The following is a 15,351-nucleotide window of genomic DNA, read 5'->3' as shown; positions in this document are numbered from 1 at the left end:
TAGCACGAAATAGATGACTTCACTGTGTAGAATAGTTTGTGTATTGTTCACTCAAGGACAAGCCAAGAGGGGAGTCAGAGCAGGTGCATTGATGAGGGGTGCTGGAACGGGAGCACGGAAGATGAGCTGGGTTTTTCCACTGTTTGGATTTTCCACCCTTGCCTCCCATGCTTGCTGTCTGTCCTTCGGCCGGGGGCAGTCTGCAATCTATGAGGGGCAAGGATTTGTCCCCCTTAAGAGGAGAAGGTCCCTATGAGGAGACGGAGAAGTGGAACCCTGAGTGTTGAAGTCTCGCTGTGAGGGAGGACTCTCTGCTCCATACCCCGTTAGTTGTTGCATGATCTCTCTGCCTACCTACCTTGGGACTGGGTAGTGTTGTCGTGGCTGAGATGAAGCTTTATCCCACAACTGCCCTAAAGGTGATGTATACTTGTCATATTTGTCCTGTTTTATGTATTCATATGTAATCGTTTGCGTTTATTTCACAGTTATAAGTATGTTTATGTGTGAATGAAGGCCCTGTAAAGAGCCAATTATTTTCTAACTAATGGTCTAAGTGTATATTATTGTCTTCCTGGTTCCAAGAACGTTTAGTCTGTGTAATAGGGTGAGTAATTCTGAGGTCATTACACGTGTCTGAAAAGCAAAACAGGAAGTAAGTTGATAAGATGTGGAAAACGCCTATCGAAAAGGAGGAGATTGGGCTGAGGGCCCTGGATCAAGACGGTTCCATTAAGATAGATATTAATGATGGTCTTGGAGGAGTGGAAGGGGGGCCATTAATTGGAGAGAAGGAAAAAGAGGAGAGAACAGAGAACATATGAGGGGTCCATAGGCCTGGAGAGGGAACGACAAAGAGTATGTCGATAAGGGTCCGTCTCGAGGAAGCACTGGTGTAGGTATCAGTGATAAGGAGGCCCGGGTTGGTAACCAGGATGTCGCTCTTGAACTCCTTCCTGCCAGACTTAGTGAGAGGGATAGTATAGGAGATAGAAAATCAGTTGAAGAAGGTGGGAGAAACAGGGAGCACCATAGAGGGTGCAAAGGAGGTAGGAGCAGGGCCTGAGGGAACGGAGAGAAACGCACATCCCTGTGGCATACAGCTCAAGCAGGGGGGGGGGTCAAAACAAAGGAAGACACAGAAGGAGAACAAGTTACACACACTAGTGCATGGCGTGCCTCGTAGGAGGATCTAGGGTTCTAGGGTAGAAGGGAGCCTTAAGAGACCCAGTAACAGTGCCACAGTTACTAGAATGCAAAATACTCATATTGAACTGTCCTAGAAGGGGAAAAAAGGCTACGATTATGAACACAGCACAATGCAAAACACCCAGATTCAACTTTCCTAGAAGGGGCGAAAAAGGCTAAGATTTATTAACACAGTAAAATACAAAACACCAGATTCAACTTTCCTAGAAGAGTGAAAAAAGGTTAAGTATATGAACACAGCACAATGCAAAACACCCAGATTCAAAGTTCCCAGAAGTGGAAAAAGGGCTACATTTCTGAACACAGCACAATGCAAAACACCCAGATTCAACTTTCCTAGAAGGTTGAAAAGGGCTATGTTTTTGAACACAGCACAATGCAAAAAAAAGATTCAACTTTCCTAGAAGGGGAAAAAAGGCTGTGTTGTTGAACACAGCACAATGCAAGACATCACGATTCAACTTTCCTGATTTGTCGCAGAGGTTGACGGCTGCAGGCTTGTTGTTTCTCTAGCAGACACCGACAGACACCAACTGGAGCTGCTTCCACTGGAGCAGTCCTTAGCCTCTGGTTCCTTCGCCAAGAGCGGCTGCCATGGCAGGGGCTGCCTAGCAACAAGCACTAGAAAGGCCTTCTGGCCAATGGGAATCTCGGTGGGCAGGAGAGAGAGGGGGAAGGCGAGTCAAGAAGCGGGGACACAGAGAGGGGGAGCAGATGAACATGCACAGCAGCATCAGCAGGGATTGCAAAATTCTAAATCAAAAGTGCCTTGAGACAAAGGCACAACTCACCCCAGCACCAGAGATGTTAAAATGGTGCTATGAGACTATGGGAATGTACCCATCCCATGACTCCTACCTGAGAATCTGCACATGTGCGCTGTGTTCCATTGGAATGTACCTTCCCAGGATTCTTTCCTGGGGATCAGGTGTACAGTGCGCCATGGGAATGTGCCCTGCCCAGGACTCCTACCAGAGGATCACCACATGTGTTCAGTGCACCATGGGAATGTGCCCCTCTCTGCACTACTTCTGAAGATGGCGGCATATGTGCACTCACCCATGACAATGTACCCTCCCAGGACTCCTTCTTGAGGATCATCACATGTATACAGTGCGCCATCGGAATGTGTCCCTCCCAGGACTCCTTCCTGAATATGGCAACATATGAGCAGTGACCCAAATACCTTAATCACTCAAGACATGAGCGGTGACCCATGGGAATGTGCCCTCCAAGGACTCCTTCTTAATGATCATCTCGTGTGTGTAGTGAGCCATTGAAATGTGCCCTGGCCACCACTCCTGTCGGAGGATCACCACATGTGTGCAGTGCACCATAGTAATGTGCCCATCCCAGGACTACTTTTTGAGGATCTCTACAGATATGTAGTGAGCCATTGGAATCTACATTCCCAGGACATCTTTCTAAAGATCACCACACGTGCAGTGAGCCATGGGACTGTGCCCTTCCCAGGACTACTTCCTGAGGATCATCACATGTCACATGTGTGCAATGAGCCTTGTGAATATTCCCCTCCCAGGGCTCCTTCCTGAGGATCATGACATGTGTGCAGTGAGCCATGGGACTATGCCCTCCCAGCAATCCTACCTGAAGATCACCACATGTGTGCATTGAGCCAACAGAAGGTGCCCTGCCCAGGACTCTTATGCGAGAATCACCACATGGGTGCAGTGACCTATGAGAATGTACCCTGCCCAATGCTCCTACCTGAGAATCACCGCATGTGTTCTGTGTTCCATTGGAATTCACCTTCCCAGGACTCTTTCCTGAAGATCACCACATGTGTTCAGTGCACCATGGGAATGTGCCCCTCCCAGGTCTCCTTCTTGAGGATCACCACATCTGTGCAGTGTGCCATGGGAATGAGCACGTCCCGGACCTCCTTCCTAAGATGTATCACATGTGTGCAGTGAGCCATGTGACTGTGCCCCTCCCAGGACTACTACCTGAGGGACACCACATGTGTGCAGTGTACCATGGGCATATGCCCTTCCCAGGAATCCTACCTGAAAATAACCACATGTGTGCAGTGAACCAAGAGAATGTACCCTGCCCAATACTCCTACCTGGAGATCACTACATGTGTGCAGTGTACTATGGGAATGCACCCGTCCCATGACTCCTACCTGAGAATCACCACATGTGTTCTGTGTTGCATTGGAATGTACCTTCCCTGGACTCTTTCCTGGGGAACATCAGGTGTGCAGTGCACCATGGGAATGTGCCTTGCCCAGGACTCCAACCTTATGAACACATGTGTTCAGTGCACCATGGGAATGTGCCCCTCTCAGCACTACTTCCTGAAGATGACGACATATGTGCAGCCACAGATGGGACTTGAGGAGCATCGCATTTATGCAGCGAGCCATGGAAATATGCCCATTGCAGGACTCCTTCCTTAAGTTCACCGCATCTATGTGGTGAACCTACTGGAATGTGCCTTTCCCACACGAGCACTTGAGGATTGCCACATGTGTGTAGCACAGCATGGTGACTCCTCCCAGGACGCGTTTTCGAGGATCACCACATGTGTGCAGTGACCCCATGCACATGTGCCCTTTCCAGGACTCCGTCTTGAGGAACACCACATGTATGTGATAACTCATCCAGGACTTCTTCATGAGGATCACCATATAAGTGCAGCGAGTCATCGTTTCAAAGCCCTGGTTAGTGGATGCAGATGAGCCTCCCCTGGTGGATGTGAGCATCGCCTCCTGAGGAGAATGACGTCGAGGGTGGTTATAGGGGTAGGCAGCAGTGTATTGCCATTCCTCGGTTGGTGTCAAGAGTGGAGGACTGGTTAAAGTGAAGCCCATGGGGTAATGTGAATGCCTTATTTCATCAAATCATCGGATTTCAGCCACACACACCAGCAACGCCAGGGACAGAGGGGACGCAGAGCAGAGGGCCAAGGACAGAGAGTTCTTCTGACAATGGAGCAGCACAGTTCTCTGGTGGTGATGTTAATCATAAGGAGCCTTGTATTGCTCTGGCAGCACTGTGCTATGATAGTGCTATTAATATCACACAACCTTAGATTGATCTAGCAGCAAAGAGCCGTGGAAGTGTTTTAATATCATGGATCCTTTTATTGACCCAGCAGCACAGTCCTATGGTAGTGCAGTTAAGATCACGGAGCCTTGTACTGCTCCAGCAGCCTAGTGCTAAGTTAATGCTGTTAATATCATGGAACCTTGTGTTGCTTTTGCAGCACAGTTCTGTGGTAGTGCTGCTAACATCATGGACAGGGGTGTTGCTAGGTCTGGAAAAGGCCCGGGGCTATGCTGATGTCGACACTGTCGGTACTGGGGGCTAGTTAGCCTTTTGGTTGTAGCACCTGAGATTCTATCCGGGGCTACCACCAAAAGACAAAGGGCTATAGCCCCCTTACCCCCCTAGCAACGCCTCTGATCATGGACCCTTTTATTGCTTTAGCAGTGCAGCGCTATGGGTATGCTGTTAATACGAAACAGCCTGTTATTGCTTTAGTAGCAAAGAGTTATGGTAGTGCTGTTTATATCATGGGACCTTTTAATGCCCTTGCAGCACAGTACTATAGGTTTTTAAATTATTTTTTTGCAACCTCTTATCACGCTAGGAGCACAATGCCCTGTTAGTTCTGTTAATATCATGAGACCTCTTATTGCTCTATTAGCACAATGCTTTGGTAGTGCTGTCAATATCATGGAACATTTTATTTCCCTAGTAGCGCATTGCTCTGGTAGTGCTGTTAATATCATGGAACACCCTGTTGTTCTAGCAATACTGTTATGGTAAGTCTGCTAATATCATGGAACATTTTGGTTCCCTAGTAGCACAATGCTTTGGTTGTGCTGTCAATATCATGGAACATTTTATTTCCCTAGTAGCGCATTGCTCTGGTAGTGCTGACACACTGTTGTTCTAGCAATACTGTTATGGTAAGTCTGTTAATATCATGGAACATTTTGTTTCCCTAGTAGCACAATGCTTTGGTAGTGCTGTCAATATCATGAAACATTTTATTTCCCTAGTAGCGCATTGCTCTGGTAGTGCTGTTAATATCATGGGACCTCTTATTGCTCTATTAGCACAATGCTTTGGTAGTGCTGTCAATATCATGGAACATTTTATTTCCCTAGTAGCGCATTGCTCTGGTAGTGCTGTTAATATCATGGAACACCCTGTTGTTCTAGCAATACTGTTATGGTAAGTCTGCTAATATCATGGAACATTTTGGTTCCCTAGTAGCACAATGCTTTGGTTGTGCTGTCAATATCATGGAACATTTTATTTCCCTAGTAGCGCATTGCTCTGGTAGTGCTGACACACTGTTGTTCTAGCAATACTGTTATGGTAAGTCTGCTAATATCATGGAATATTTTGGTTCCCTAGTAGCACAATGCTTTGGTTGTGCTGTCAATATCATGGAACATTTTATTTCCCTAGTAGCGCATTGCTCTGGTAGTGCTGTTAATATCAGGGGACCTCTTATTGCTCTATTAGCACAATGCTATGGTAGTGCTGTCAATATCATGGAACATTTTATTTCCCTAGGAGGGCATTGCTATGGTAGTGCTGTTAATATCATGGGACCTCTTATTGCTCTATTAGCACAATGCTATGGTAGTGCTGTCAATATCATGGAACATTTTATTTCCCTAGTAGCACATTGCTATGGTAGTGCTGTTAATATCATGGAACACACTGTTGTTCTAGCAATACTGTTATGGTAAGTCTGTTAATATCATGGAACCTTGCATTAATTTTTTGAGCATTTGTCCGGCGCCTATACAACAGAATCGTGTTTGCAACGCCACAAGCCAAGGGTGGGGAGGGAACAAGGGGAGTAAATCACAGTGACAAAATATACAAAGGTGGTCCTGCTAGGCCTCGTGGCATTCAGATGTGCAAGTGTGTGAAGAGAAGTGCAGGAGGGAGGCAAGGGAGGGAAGTAAAGGGGGGCAAGGGCGGAGACCACTGGCTAAGTGCTAGGGTGTGGGGAAGCCCACACGGTGGGATGCACAGCTGCCAGGCAAGGGGGCCCGCAAGGGCAGTGCTGAGGGGGAGGGGGAGTGCTGGTGTGGACTGGGTAGAGGGCCTGGTCACCTGTGAGTTTCCTGATGGAGCAGGCCCCCAGTCTCAGCAGCAGTGGGTGATTAGCAGGGAAGGGAAGAGGCAAAGAGATTTTGAGAAGTTTCCTGAACTTAGGGAGGTCTCAAGTCTGAGAGGGGCAGGGAGGCTGTTCCAAAGAGAGGCACCATTGTCCTAGCAGCACAGTGCTTTGGTAATGCTGTTAATATCATGGAACCCTTTTTGTCCTTGCAACACTGTGCTAGGGTATGTCTGTTGATTAAGGATTATTGTATTGGTCTAGGAGCACAGTGCTTTGGTACTGTTGTTCATTTCATAGAAACATTTACCTCATAATAAATTGGGCCGTGTCCTGGTGGTAAATCTCTGGTATTACCTCCGGATTAGAAACGAAAAAAAGAGGATCCAAACTGGAACCCTCCCTTCCCCTGCACACCTTTATATTGCGTCAAAACGACACCTAAATATTAGTTCAAGGAAACTAGTTAGCAATTCATAATCAGAATGTTCATTTAGAAAACAGGTTATTGTAAGAACAAGTGTTATTTATTCCGAACGCAAAGGGCAGAGAAGGTTCAGTTCATTGTGGACGGCTGACGCGTTTCGAGAGGCAAATTGTCTTCTTCATGAGCCATAGATCATACAAAAGAACTAAAATGTAGAGAATGTAAAGAAAATATAAGTAAACAGAAATCACAATTGTGTAGCTATAAGGTCAATACCACAGTCTGCATATTCTGCACAGTTGCACAGTTACATTTCAAACATTAAGCTGTATGTCACAGTCTGTCTACAGTCACATAGAGACAGAGCATTAATTAGGTCTAACTTAAACACCTATAGTCAAATTATATCCAACGCCACAAGCAATTCAACCTAAAGTGGCTACAGTGACCAATATTAGAAAAATCATAGATGAAGGGGTAAAAAAGGAAACAAATGCCTAAGTAAATCGTAAGACATAAGGGCTGGGCATTCGCTCACCATCGGTGGGAGGATCCTTAGTCCTATTGCGTTTGGTGGTGCCTCTGAGCAGATGTGGTTCAATCGATCATAAAATACTCAACGGAGCAAAATTGCAACGGGAGCCCAAGGTACTGCAATGGACAATATGAGTAATCAATTGTATGCTTAATAGCACGGAACGGCAACAGAATAGGCACGGATTCAGTGAGGTAAAGAGAAAAGCATGGACTCACCTTGGTGAGGTGGGTTTCAGGACAAGGTACGGTGGAATCCAGTGAACTAAGTCCCGGGAACAGCGTGAAAGCACTAATCAGTGCTGTTTGGGACACAATCTTTGAATCTGTGAAAAGCCCAAAACGAGCTATAGGTTACTGAAAGTGAGCCTTCGTAAAAAATCCAACAACTGCCGCTTTCGGTGTGTGAGTGAGGGGACTTACTGTTGTAGCAACGATGCGCGGTCATGAACAGTTATCTTCATCCTGCGCGAAGCGAATCTCCGCTATGTGTCACTCTTCCAGGCCGAGGGTACTCGTGCGTGGATGGAGACCGTTGCTAGGCAAGGGACGCTCCTAATGGAACGAAGGACCCTCCTACACGCGTTGGTCTGTACATGTAGAACGAGGTGCATAGAGACAAATGACGGACTAATAATTAGATTCATGAGAGGGAAAAGGCTCTTAGGAGCCTGTCCACAACGACGGCCATGTTTGGATATTTTCAAAATGCGAATTGGTAAGAGCCAGCATTGCAAAAAAGGTAGCAGTTACGTTTGATCAATGAAAATCGGATAACCTGATGATAAAAGTCAGGTAATTAGAGTTGGAATTGGGTGGCTTTGGATTTACAATTGAAAAAAAAATGTGACAAAATACAGACACAGTTAATGTAGCGGAATAAAGTCTGCTGTACAAAAATCATTCACAAGCTACTTAGTTTGTATGGAAAGGTAAATGATCACTGTCTGTGTGATACAGTACATTACAATATGTAAAATTTGTAGACAACAGTCCAACTTGATAAATGATAGTATGCGGTAGGCATAATAGACCACACTTATTTTTGAAAAAATAAGACTGATTACTTATGCCTCTTTAGATGAAGCATTTCAACGAAAATTCATCGTTGAGGCCCCTAGGGAGTAGTGTGTTCAGTGTATGAATCCAGTATTTCTCTCTGCGAGAAAGTATTGTCTGGTAATCACCGCCTCTATAGGGTTATTTGACTACTTCTAGGATCTGAAATTTGACCTGAGCCACAGTGTGGTCATTCTCCATAAAGTGTCTCGAGAGGGTGACTTCATGTTTTTACACCTGATGTTTGATTTGTGCTCTGCAAGCCTCTCTTTGACAGATCTTGTCGTTTGCCCAACTTAGAGTTTGCCACAGGGCCATTTAATCGCATAGATCACACCAGTGGACATACAGGTGGCATAATGCCGTAGTTTGATCTTTTTGCCCGTGTATGGATGAGTGATAAAGTCACCCTTGGTGACATTATTGCAGTGTGAGCAGCAAAGGCAGGGGAAAGTTCCCAATTTTCTTGTTTGTAGAAACATTTGCTTGTCCTTTGGTACTATTTCTGCTCTAACGAGTTTGTCTCTAAGGTTCTTGCCACGCCTAAAAGCCATCATGGATGCTTTAGGAAATAACTCCTTCAGTGTATGATCGTTGTGGAGAATGTTCCAATGTTTTCTGATGGTTTTCCCTATTTGGAAACATGTCTTGAGTATTTGGTAATATGCAGGAGTGGTGTTTCTTTAATATTAGTTTTTGGAATAAGAAGGTGTTCTTTGCTGATAAGTTCAGATCTTTCTTTAGCTCCATCGAGAATTGTCTCCGGATATCCTCTGGCTTCAAATTTTTCAAATAATTTGGTTCTTTCTATGTCAAGACCTGCAGGGTCTGAGATTATGCGTTTAAGTCTCAAAATTTGACTATATGGCAAACTTTGCAGCATAGATTTGGGGTGATGGCTTGTGAAATGTAGCAAATTGTTTGCATCAGCCGGTTTGTGGTAAACAGTAGTGCTAATGCGGTTATCTTTGATTTCCATATCCACGTCCAGGAAGTGTAAATGTGGTGTTCCTACCTCCACGGTGAATTTGATGTTATCATGGATGGTGTTCATGTAATTGAAAAAAAGAGTCAAGTTCTTCTCGTGTCCCACACCAAATACCGAAAATGTCATCGATGTATCGTTTCCACTTTAAGATCTTGTATGACCATTCAGGGTGATCCAATACATGTTGATGTTCCAGTTTATACATGAATGTATTGGCGTATACTGGGGCCATGGAGGAACCCATCGATGTGCCAGTGGTCTGTAAGTAGAATTTGCCCTGAAATCTAAAGTAGCTATTAAAGAGTATGAGGTTCAAGAATTTCAGAATCAAGTTGTTGTTCCCTGTGTTGGTTGCAGAATTAGAGATTAACCATTGTACTGCTCTTATGCCTTCTTCATGTGGGATGGATGTGTACAAACTGCACACGTCCATACCTTTACCTCCGGATTACATGTGGCGGTGTAAGGCCCATATTTTGGGGCTCAATGTGTAATTTTCGTTGCGATTACTGCAGCAGTATTTTCGCTGCAGTAATTGCACTGAAAATGGGCAGAAAGTCAGTGTATTTAGCTCCAGCTCAGAGCTGGAGGTGCAGGCCCCAACTTTCTGCCCAACTCATAGTTGGGCGGTGCAGTAATGTGGCGGTAACACTATTACCGCCACATTTTTATCACACCGCCCAACTCGTGATGAGGCCTTTAAGTCTTTCATTTAATTTCCATGAATCCATGATGAAGAAAATGAAGTGAATTAATGGAACTCTCAGTCACCATGGCTAAATGGCAGTTTGTGGCTTCAATTATACTTTGCATTAAATTTGTATTCATCTGAGAATGAGGGGTCAGAGAGCACTTAAGACATATCCAATTCAGTTTCATAATATTGATAATGCGATAAAGGCATGTGGGTTCCAGTTTACCATAGACAGGCCTGGAGGAAACACACCAATCATAGCAATTTCCTGATTTTTGTAAATTTTCATTAACACAGAGGATCATTTTCACAACCTCCTCATCCTACTATGCATGGTCACAGAAGATAGAGAAGGGGTGGGGGGAAGCGAGATCAACACCATGGCACTCAATCCTCTCCAATTCTTACCTGCATACAGAATGCACAGAGAGAGTGCTAAGCTCAGCCAGGTCCCCATGCTGCAATCTTCTGTCCTGCTGAAGAATCTGAAAATAAGACCTCAGCATTAGATCCTCACCAGCGATTGCCTCAAGGTGTAAGTACAGTTACAGGGAGCATTCCACGCCAAGAACACATAATATGGCCGCGCAATCCCTTAGTGCTTTTGAGGAGCATGGATAATGCATGCAGAGGTCAAAGGTCATTCAGGCTCTGAAACACTTGTGTACGAGAGTGATACAAATAAAATATCATATCATATCAAAGACCAAGTTGTTTATAAATGTTATAGTTAAGTAAAAAGCCTGAGCCAGAGGGTTGGGAAGGGGTGGCATTGCCATGTCTGGTAATGCCCCGGCGCCCAAAGTTGCAGGCTCGAACCAAATAATGAAATTTAATTTTAACATTTATAGCAGCCCACAAAATCCTCAGGCATCTTGGCGCTAGTTACAGTATTTGCAAGGGAGCATTATACAAAGTGTTGGACCACGCTTAGGGGTTGCATCATGCGGGTGGTTCTTGAAAGCAAGACCTAGCAGAGTATGTCTCGTGGTACAGGGGCTACAGCAGATGTACAGGGACGTAAAGGACACGATCAGGGCAGGTGTGCAGTCTGGTAGAGCCACACCTCATGGTAGGGGGTTGCTTCCGGCATACAGATACACAAAGGACTCAATCAGGGAATTTGCACAGTCTGGTATAGCCATGTCTCATGATGTAGGGGGCTACATCAGGTGTGCAGATACACAAAGGACACAATCAGGGTAGGGGCACAGTCTGGTATAGCCATGATTCATGGTGTAGGGGGCTACATCAGGTGTACAGACACACAAAGGACTCAATCAGGGAAGGTGCACAGTCTGGTATAGCCATGTCTCATGGTGTAGGGGGCTACATTAGGTGTGCAGATATACAAAGGACACAATCAGTGAAGGTGCACAGTCTGGTATAGCCATGTCTCATCAGGTGTGCAGATACACAAAGGACACAATCAGGGTAGGGGCACAGTCTGGAATGGCCATGTCTCGTGGTGTAGGGGGCTACATCAGGTGTACAGATACACAAAGGACTCAATCAGGGAAGGTGCACATTCTGATATAGCCATGTCTCATGGTGTAGGGGTCTACATCAGGTGTGCAGATACACAAAGGACACAATCAGGGAAGGTGCACAGTCTAGTATAGCCATGCCTCATGGTGTAGGGGGCTACATCAGGTGTGCAGATACACAAAGGACACAATCAGGGAAGGTGCACAGTCTGGTATAGCCATGTCTCATGGTGTAGGGGGCTACATCAGGTGTGCAGATACACAAAGGACACATTCAGGGTAGGGGCACAGTCTGATATAGCCATGTCTCATGGTGTAGGGGGCAACATCAGGTAGTCAGATACACGAAGGACACAATCAGGGTAGGGCACAGTCTGGTATGGCCATGTCTCATGGTGCGGGGGGCCAAATCAGGTGTACAAATACATAGAGGACACAATCAGCGTAGGTATACAGTTTAGTAAAGCCATGGTATAGGGGGCTACAGCAGGTGTACAGATACACAAAGGACATGATCTGGGTAGGTGAAGAGTATGGTTAAGCCATGTCACCTGGAACGGGGGCTACATCAGGTGTACCAAAACACAGAGGGGTATGTAGCAGGCAAGTTAAGTAATGTAAACAACGTTAGGTTGCAGGTCAAGTTAGGTGTCTAACAGGCAGGTGTAATTACATGTACAGTACAGGGCTGCAAGACAGGTCATTTGTATTTGCTAAGAGGTTGACAATCAGGTAGGTAACAGACCAGTTAAATTGAGTGTATATCACTGATCTGCAGGACAAATCCAGTATGGGACGATCAAGTACATGCATAGTATTTAGGTATTTAGGTATTTATTTATTTATATTGCGCACCTAACCCCTAAAGGGGTAGCAAGGCACAGAGGCAACAAGAGGATTGCAAGGCTTAGTTACATACAGGGGAATGCAGTCCAGCCGTGGTTACAGTGATGGACACGTCAAAAAGGAACAATGCACGCCGATGAGGCATAGGTTACAGAAGTATACAATATAAGCAGTACTATATACAATACATCGGTTGTCTCTTGAAAAGGTATCTACACTGAGCAGTTGACAACCTAAATGTACATATTTACAATCATAGTGGTGGAGCATCAGGGCAGCAAGAGAGCATTAGGTCGTTATTTGTCGTGAATCTTGAGCCAATGGATGGTCTTAGTTCTGAATAGGCGGTAGGGGGGGGTCCTCCCTGCAAGGAGGTGGAAGGGAGTTCCTGTATTGTGCTGCTTTAACAGGAAAGCTGTTCCCACCCGACATAGACCGTTTAAACCTGGGCACCAGGAGGAGATTGGAGTTGGTCATTCTAGAGGGGCGAGAGGAAGTAGGTCTGGTGAATCTAGTGATGAGGTATTGAGGGCTGCTTGGTGGAGGCATTTGTGGGTCAGGGAAACCGATTTGAGGAATATTTTGTCTTTGGTAGAAAGCCAGTTGACAGACCTTCTAGAATCAGAGATGTGGGCTTTCTTAGAGATACTGAGGGCCGCTCTTAGGGCGTTATTTTGAAGGATCTGAATTTTGTTCATGATATATTTGTTGCATCCTACATAAAGTGTGCTGCAATAGTCCAACTTGGACAAGATCAGAGCCCTGGGTGATACAGTTAGACGGAGAGAGAAAAGGTTTGGCTGCTCTGATGAGTTTGCATGTATAAAATGTGGCGGATGCCATAGAATTAACTTGTTTTTTAAAGGTGAGAGTGGAATCTAGGTAGAAGCCAAGGGTTTTGACCTCCTTGGCTACCGTGATCTTATTGTTGTCAGTTTCGAAGGAGGAGTAGTTTTGGTCTAGTTTGTTCAGGTTATGTGAGGACCCTAGAATGAGGAGTTCTGTTTTGTCATCATTCAGGCATAGACCGTGTGAGGCCATCCATGCCTGGATGATGAGGTACACTTTGTTAACGAAGGCCAAATACTTGTCATAATCCCCCGTCAATGGGATGAGGATCTGGGTATCATCGGCATAATTAGTGTAGGTGATACCCAGACCATCTAGATCACAATAAGACTTTTCTCCCTTACTGTACTCTTCTCTTCTGTATAAACACTGTTCAGTGAAAGTCTGCCTTCTCATTTACTTCTTAATATCAATCTCCCAAGTAGAGCTCCTAGCAGAACCCACACTGGCACCATTCTGTCCGTCCCAAATAACTGTGTATTACTTCTGTCTTTGCAGCAAGTACCAGACACCCTTTTTTCTAAAATGAATACATACGCCAAGTATCTGCCCATGGGATGTTAGTACTAAGCAGGAAATAAAATTACATGAAGTTGCAAAGATGTCCAACCACTTTAAAACTAGATGCCGACCTTACAGTGTCCTTCAGAAAGCGACCTGTGAAGCCATTCCTATACCGCCCACTTGCAAAATGTGGGCCACCAATCTCCTAGGATTAGCTGATTAGGAACAATGGTGTCCCTTTATGCAAGTGGCAGAGTGCCTATTGAGGAATGGTTTACATGGATCTAAAGTATGCCACCCTTTCCATTTTCTCCTTATGCAAAATGATTGTCCCTGGCCATGTGACGAAGTAACTGATATGATATGATATGGCATTTATAACACACCTATACACACGTGTTTCAAGGTACGACGAGGCAAGGGAGGGGGGTACAGAAGGAAGACAGGGCCAACAATCTTAATAAGCCAGGTGATATTGAGATTGCGCAAGTGCAGGGGGATGGGGAAGGGCAAGTACGGGGGCCAAGGGAGAGAGGGCAGGGCAGTACAAAGGATCAAGATTATTGTTGTTTATTGTATTGTTTATTTATTTATAGAGCACACCGGGCCATCAGGCTTCTAGTAATAAATAAATAAAATAATAATATGTAAAAAGTGCGGCCAGCTAGTGGAAGTGCAGGGGTAAGTGCCGACATCAAGTGCCAAGAGTTGGAGGGGACTGTAGGGATACAGAAACAGCCCCCAAGTGCAGGGGTTGCCCGGGAGGCAGTGCAGGTGTGCATCTTGTGGGGTAGGGGACCTGAGCCCGAGATCAGAGGGTAGCCAGGTGACCAGTGCAGTTTCAGTCAGGAGTTCAGCAGGGGAGTAGAGAAGAGAAAGCAGAAGCAAAGAGGAAGGTCTTGAGGTACTACCGGAACCAGAGAGGGTTCTCCTCAAGTTACAGGGAGGCAGGGAGGCTGTTCCAGCAGGAGGCCCCATCCGAAGAAAGAGATCTACCACCAACTCGTTGCTTGGAGAAGAAACTGACCCTGAAGGAGTTGGAGGCGGATCAGCGAAGTGCTCGATAAGGAAGATATTTAGGAATTGAGAGTTGAAGGCATTGATGCTCCTGGCCCCAGAAGGCCTTGTGGACAATGCAGAGGGATTTGAACTTAATCCTTGCTGCCACTGGGAGCCAGTGCAGAGATTTCAGTGCTGGAGAGATACGATTCCTTGGCTTGAGACCAAGGACAAGTCTCGCAGCCCTGTTCTGGATGAGTTGCAGAGGGCAGAGAGTAGAAGCAGGCAGATTTAGAAAGAGGCTGTTGCAGTAGTCCAGCCTAGAGAGAAATGTATGATTAAGTGTGCGAAAACTGGATACTACAGGAACAGGGAAGAGCAGCCAATCAGAAATGCAGACACATGTGGAAGGGGTCATGAGATCATATGAGACATCAGCCTGGATAAGAAAATGTGTCATAAAATGCATCATAGAAGATTCTATATGAATTGGTTAACACAAGGCGTAGAATATTCATTGGGTCAGCTAATGCATCTTAAAATATAGTTCAGTGCTGCGGTAATGTGCCAGTGATGATTTACCACCATTTGTGGTCACACTGAAAAACTCATGAGGCTCTTAAAGTGTTCAGATTGTCTACT

The 15,351-nt window shown here is 45.4% G+C and overlaps 1 protein-coding gene and 1 long non-coding RNA gene across 5 annotated transcripts in view; one reads left to right on the top strand and one right to left on the bottom strand.

The window, feature by feature from the left end:
• Positions 1 to 15,351, top strand: part of LOC138503243 (uncharacterized) — a 317,256-nt gene that overhangs the window by 42,382 nt on the left and 259,523 nt on the right. The window lies entirely within an intron of this gene.
• The window catches only part of LOC138503239 (uromodulin-like), a 230,314-nt gene that overhangs the window by 171,984 nt on the left and 42,979 nt on the right, over positions 1 to 15,351 (bottom strand). For 2 of the 3 annotated variants that reach the window (XM_069622827.1, XM_069622826.1), the window contains exon 2: positions 10,433 to 10,509. In XM_069622827.1, the coding sequence (XP_069478928.1) occupies positions 10,433 to 10,481 (49 nt within the window). In that variant the 5' untranslated portion in view covers positions 10,482 to 10,509. Of the gene's footprint in view, positions 1 to 7,287; positions 7,401 to 7,502; positions 7,610 to 7,706; positions 7,874 to 10,432; positions 10,510 to 15,351 lie in introns of those variants that run through there. The other variant, XM_069622828.1, reaches the window with a different exon arrangement.

This window comes from Ambystoma mexicanum, chromosome 11 (assembly GCF_040938575.1).
Source record: "Ambystoma mexicanum isolate Mex_15411 chromosome 11, UKY_AmexF1_1, whole genome shotgun sequence".
In the NCBI taxonomy this organism is placed as follows: Eukaryota; Metazoa; Chordata; class Amphibia; order Caudata; family Ambystomatidae; genus Ambystoma; species Ambystoma mexicanum.
The sequence above is the reverse complement of the archived record's forward strand: the minus strand, read 5'-3'. Positions and strand labels throughout refer to the sequence as shown.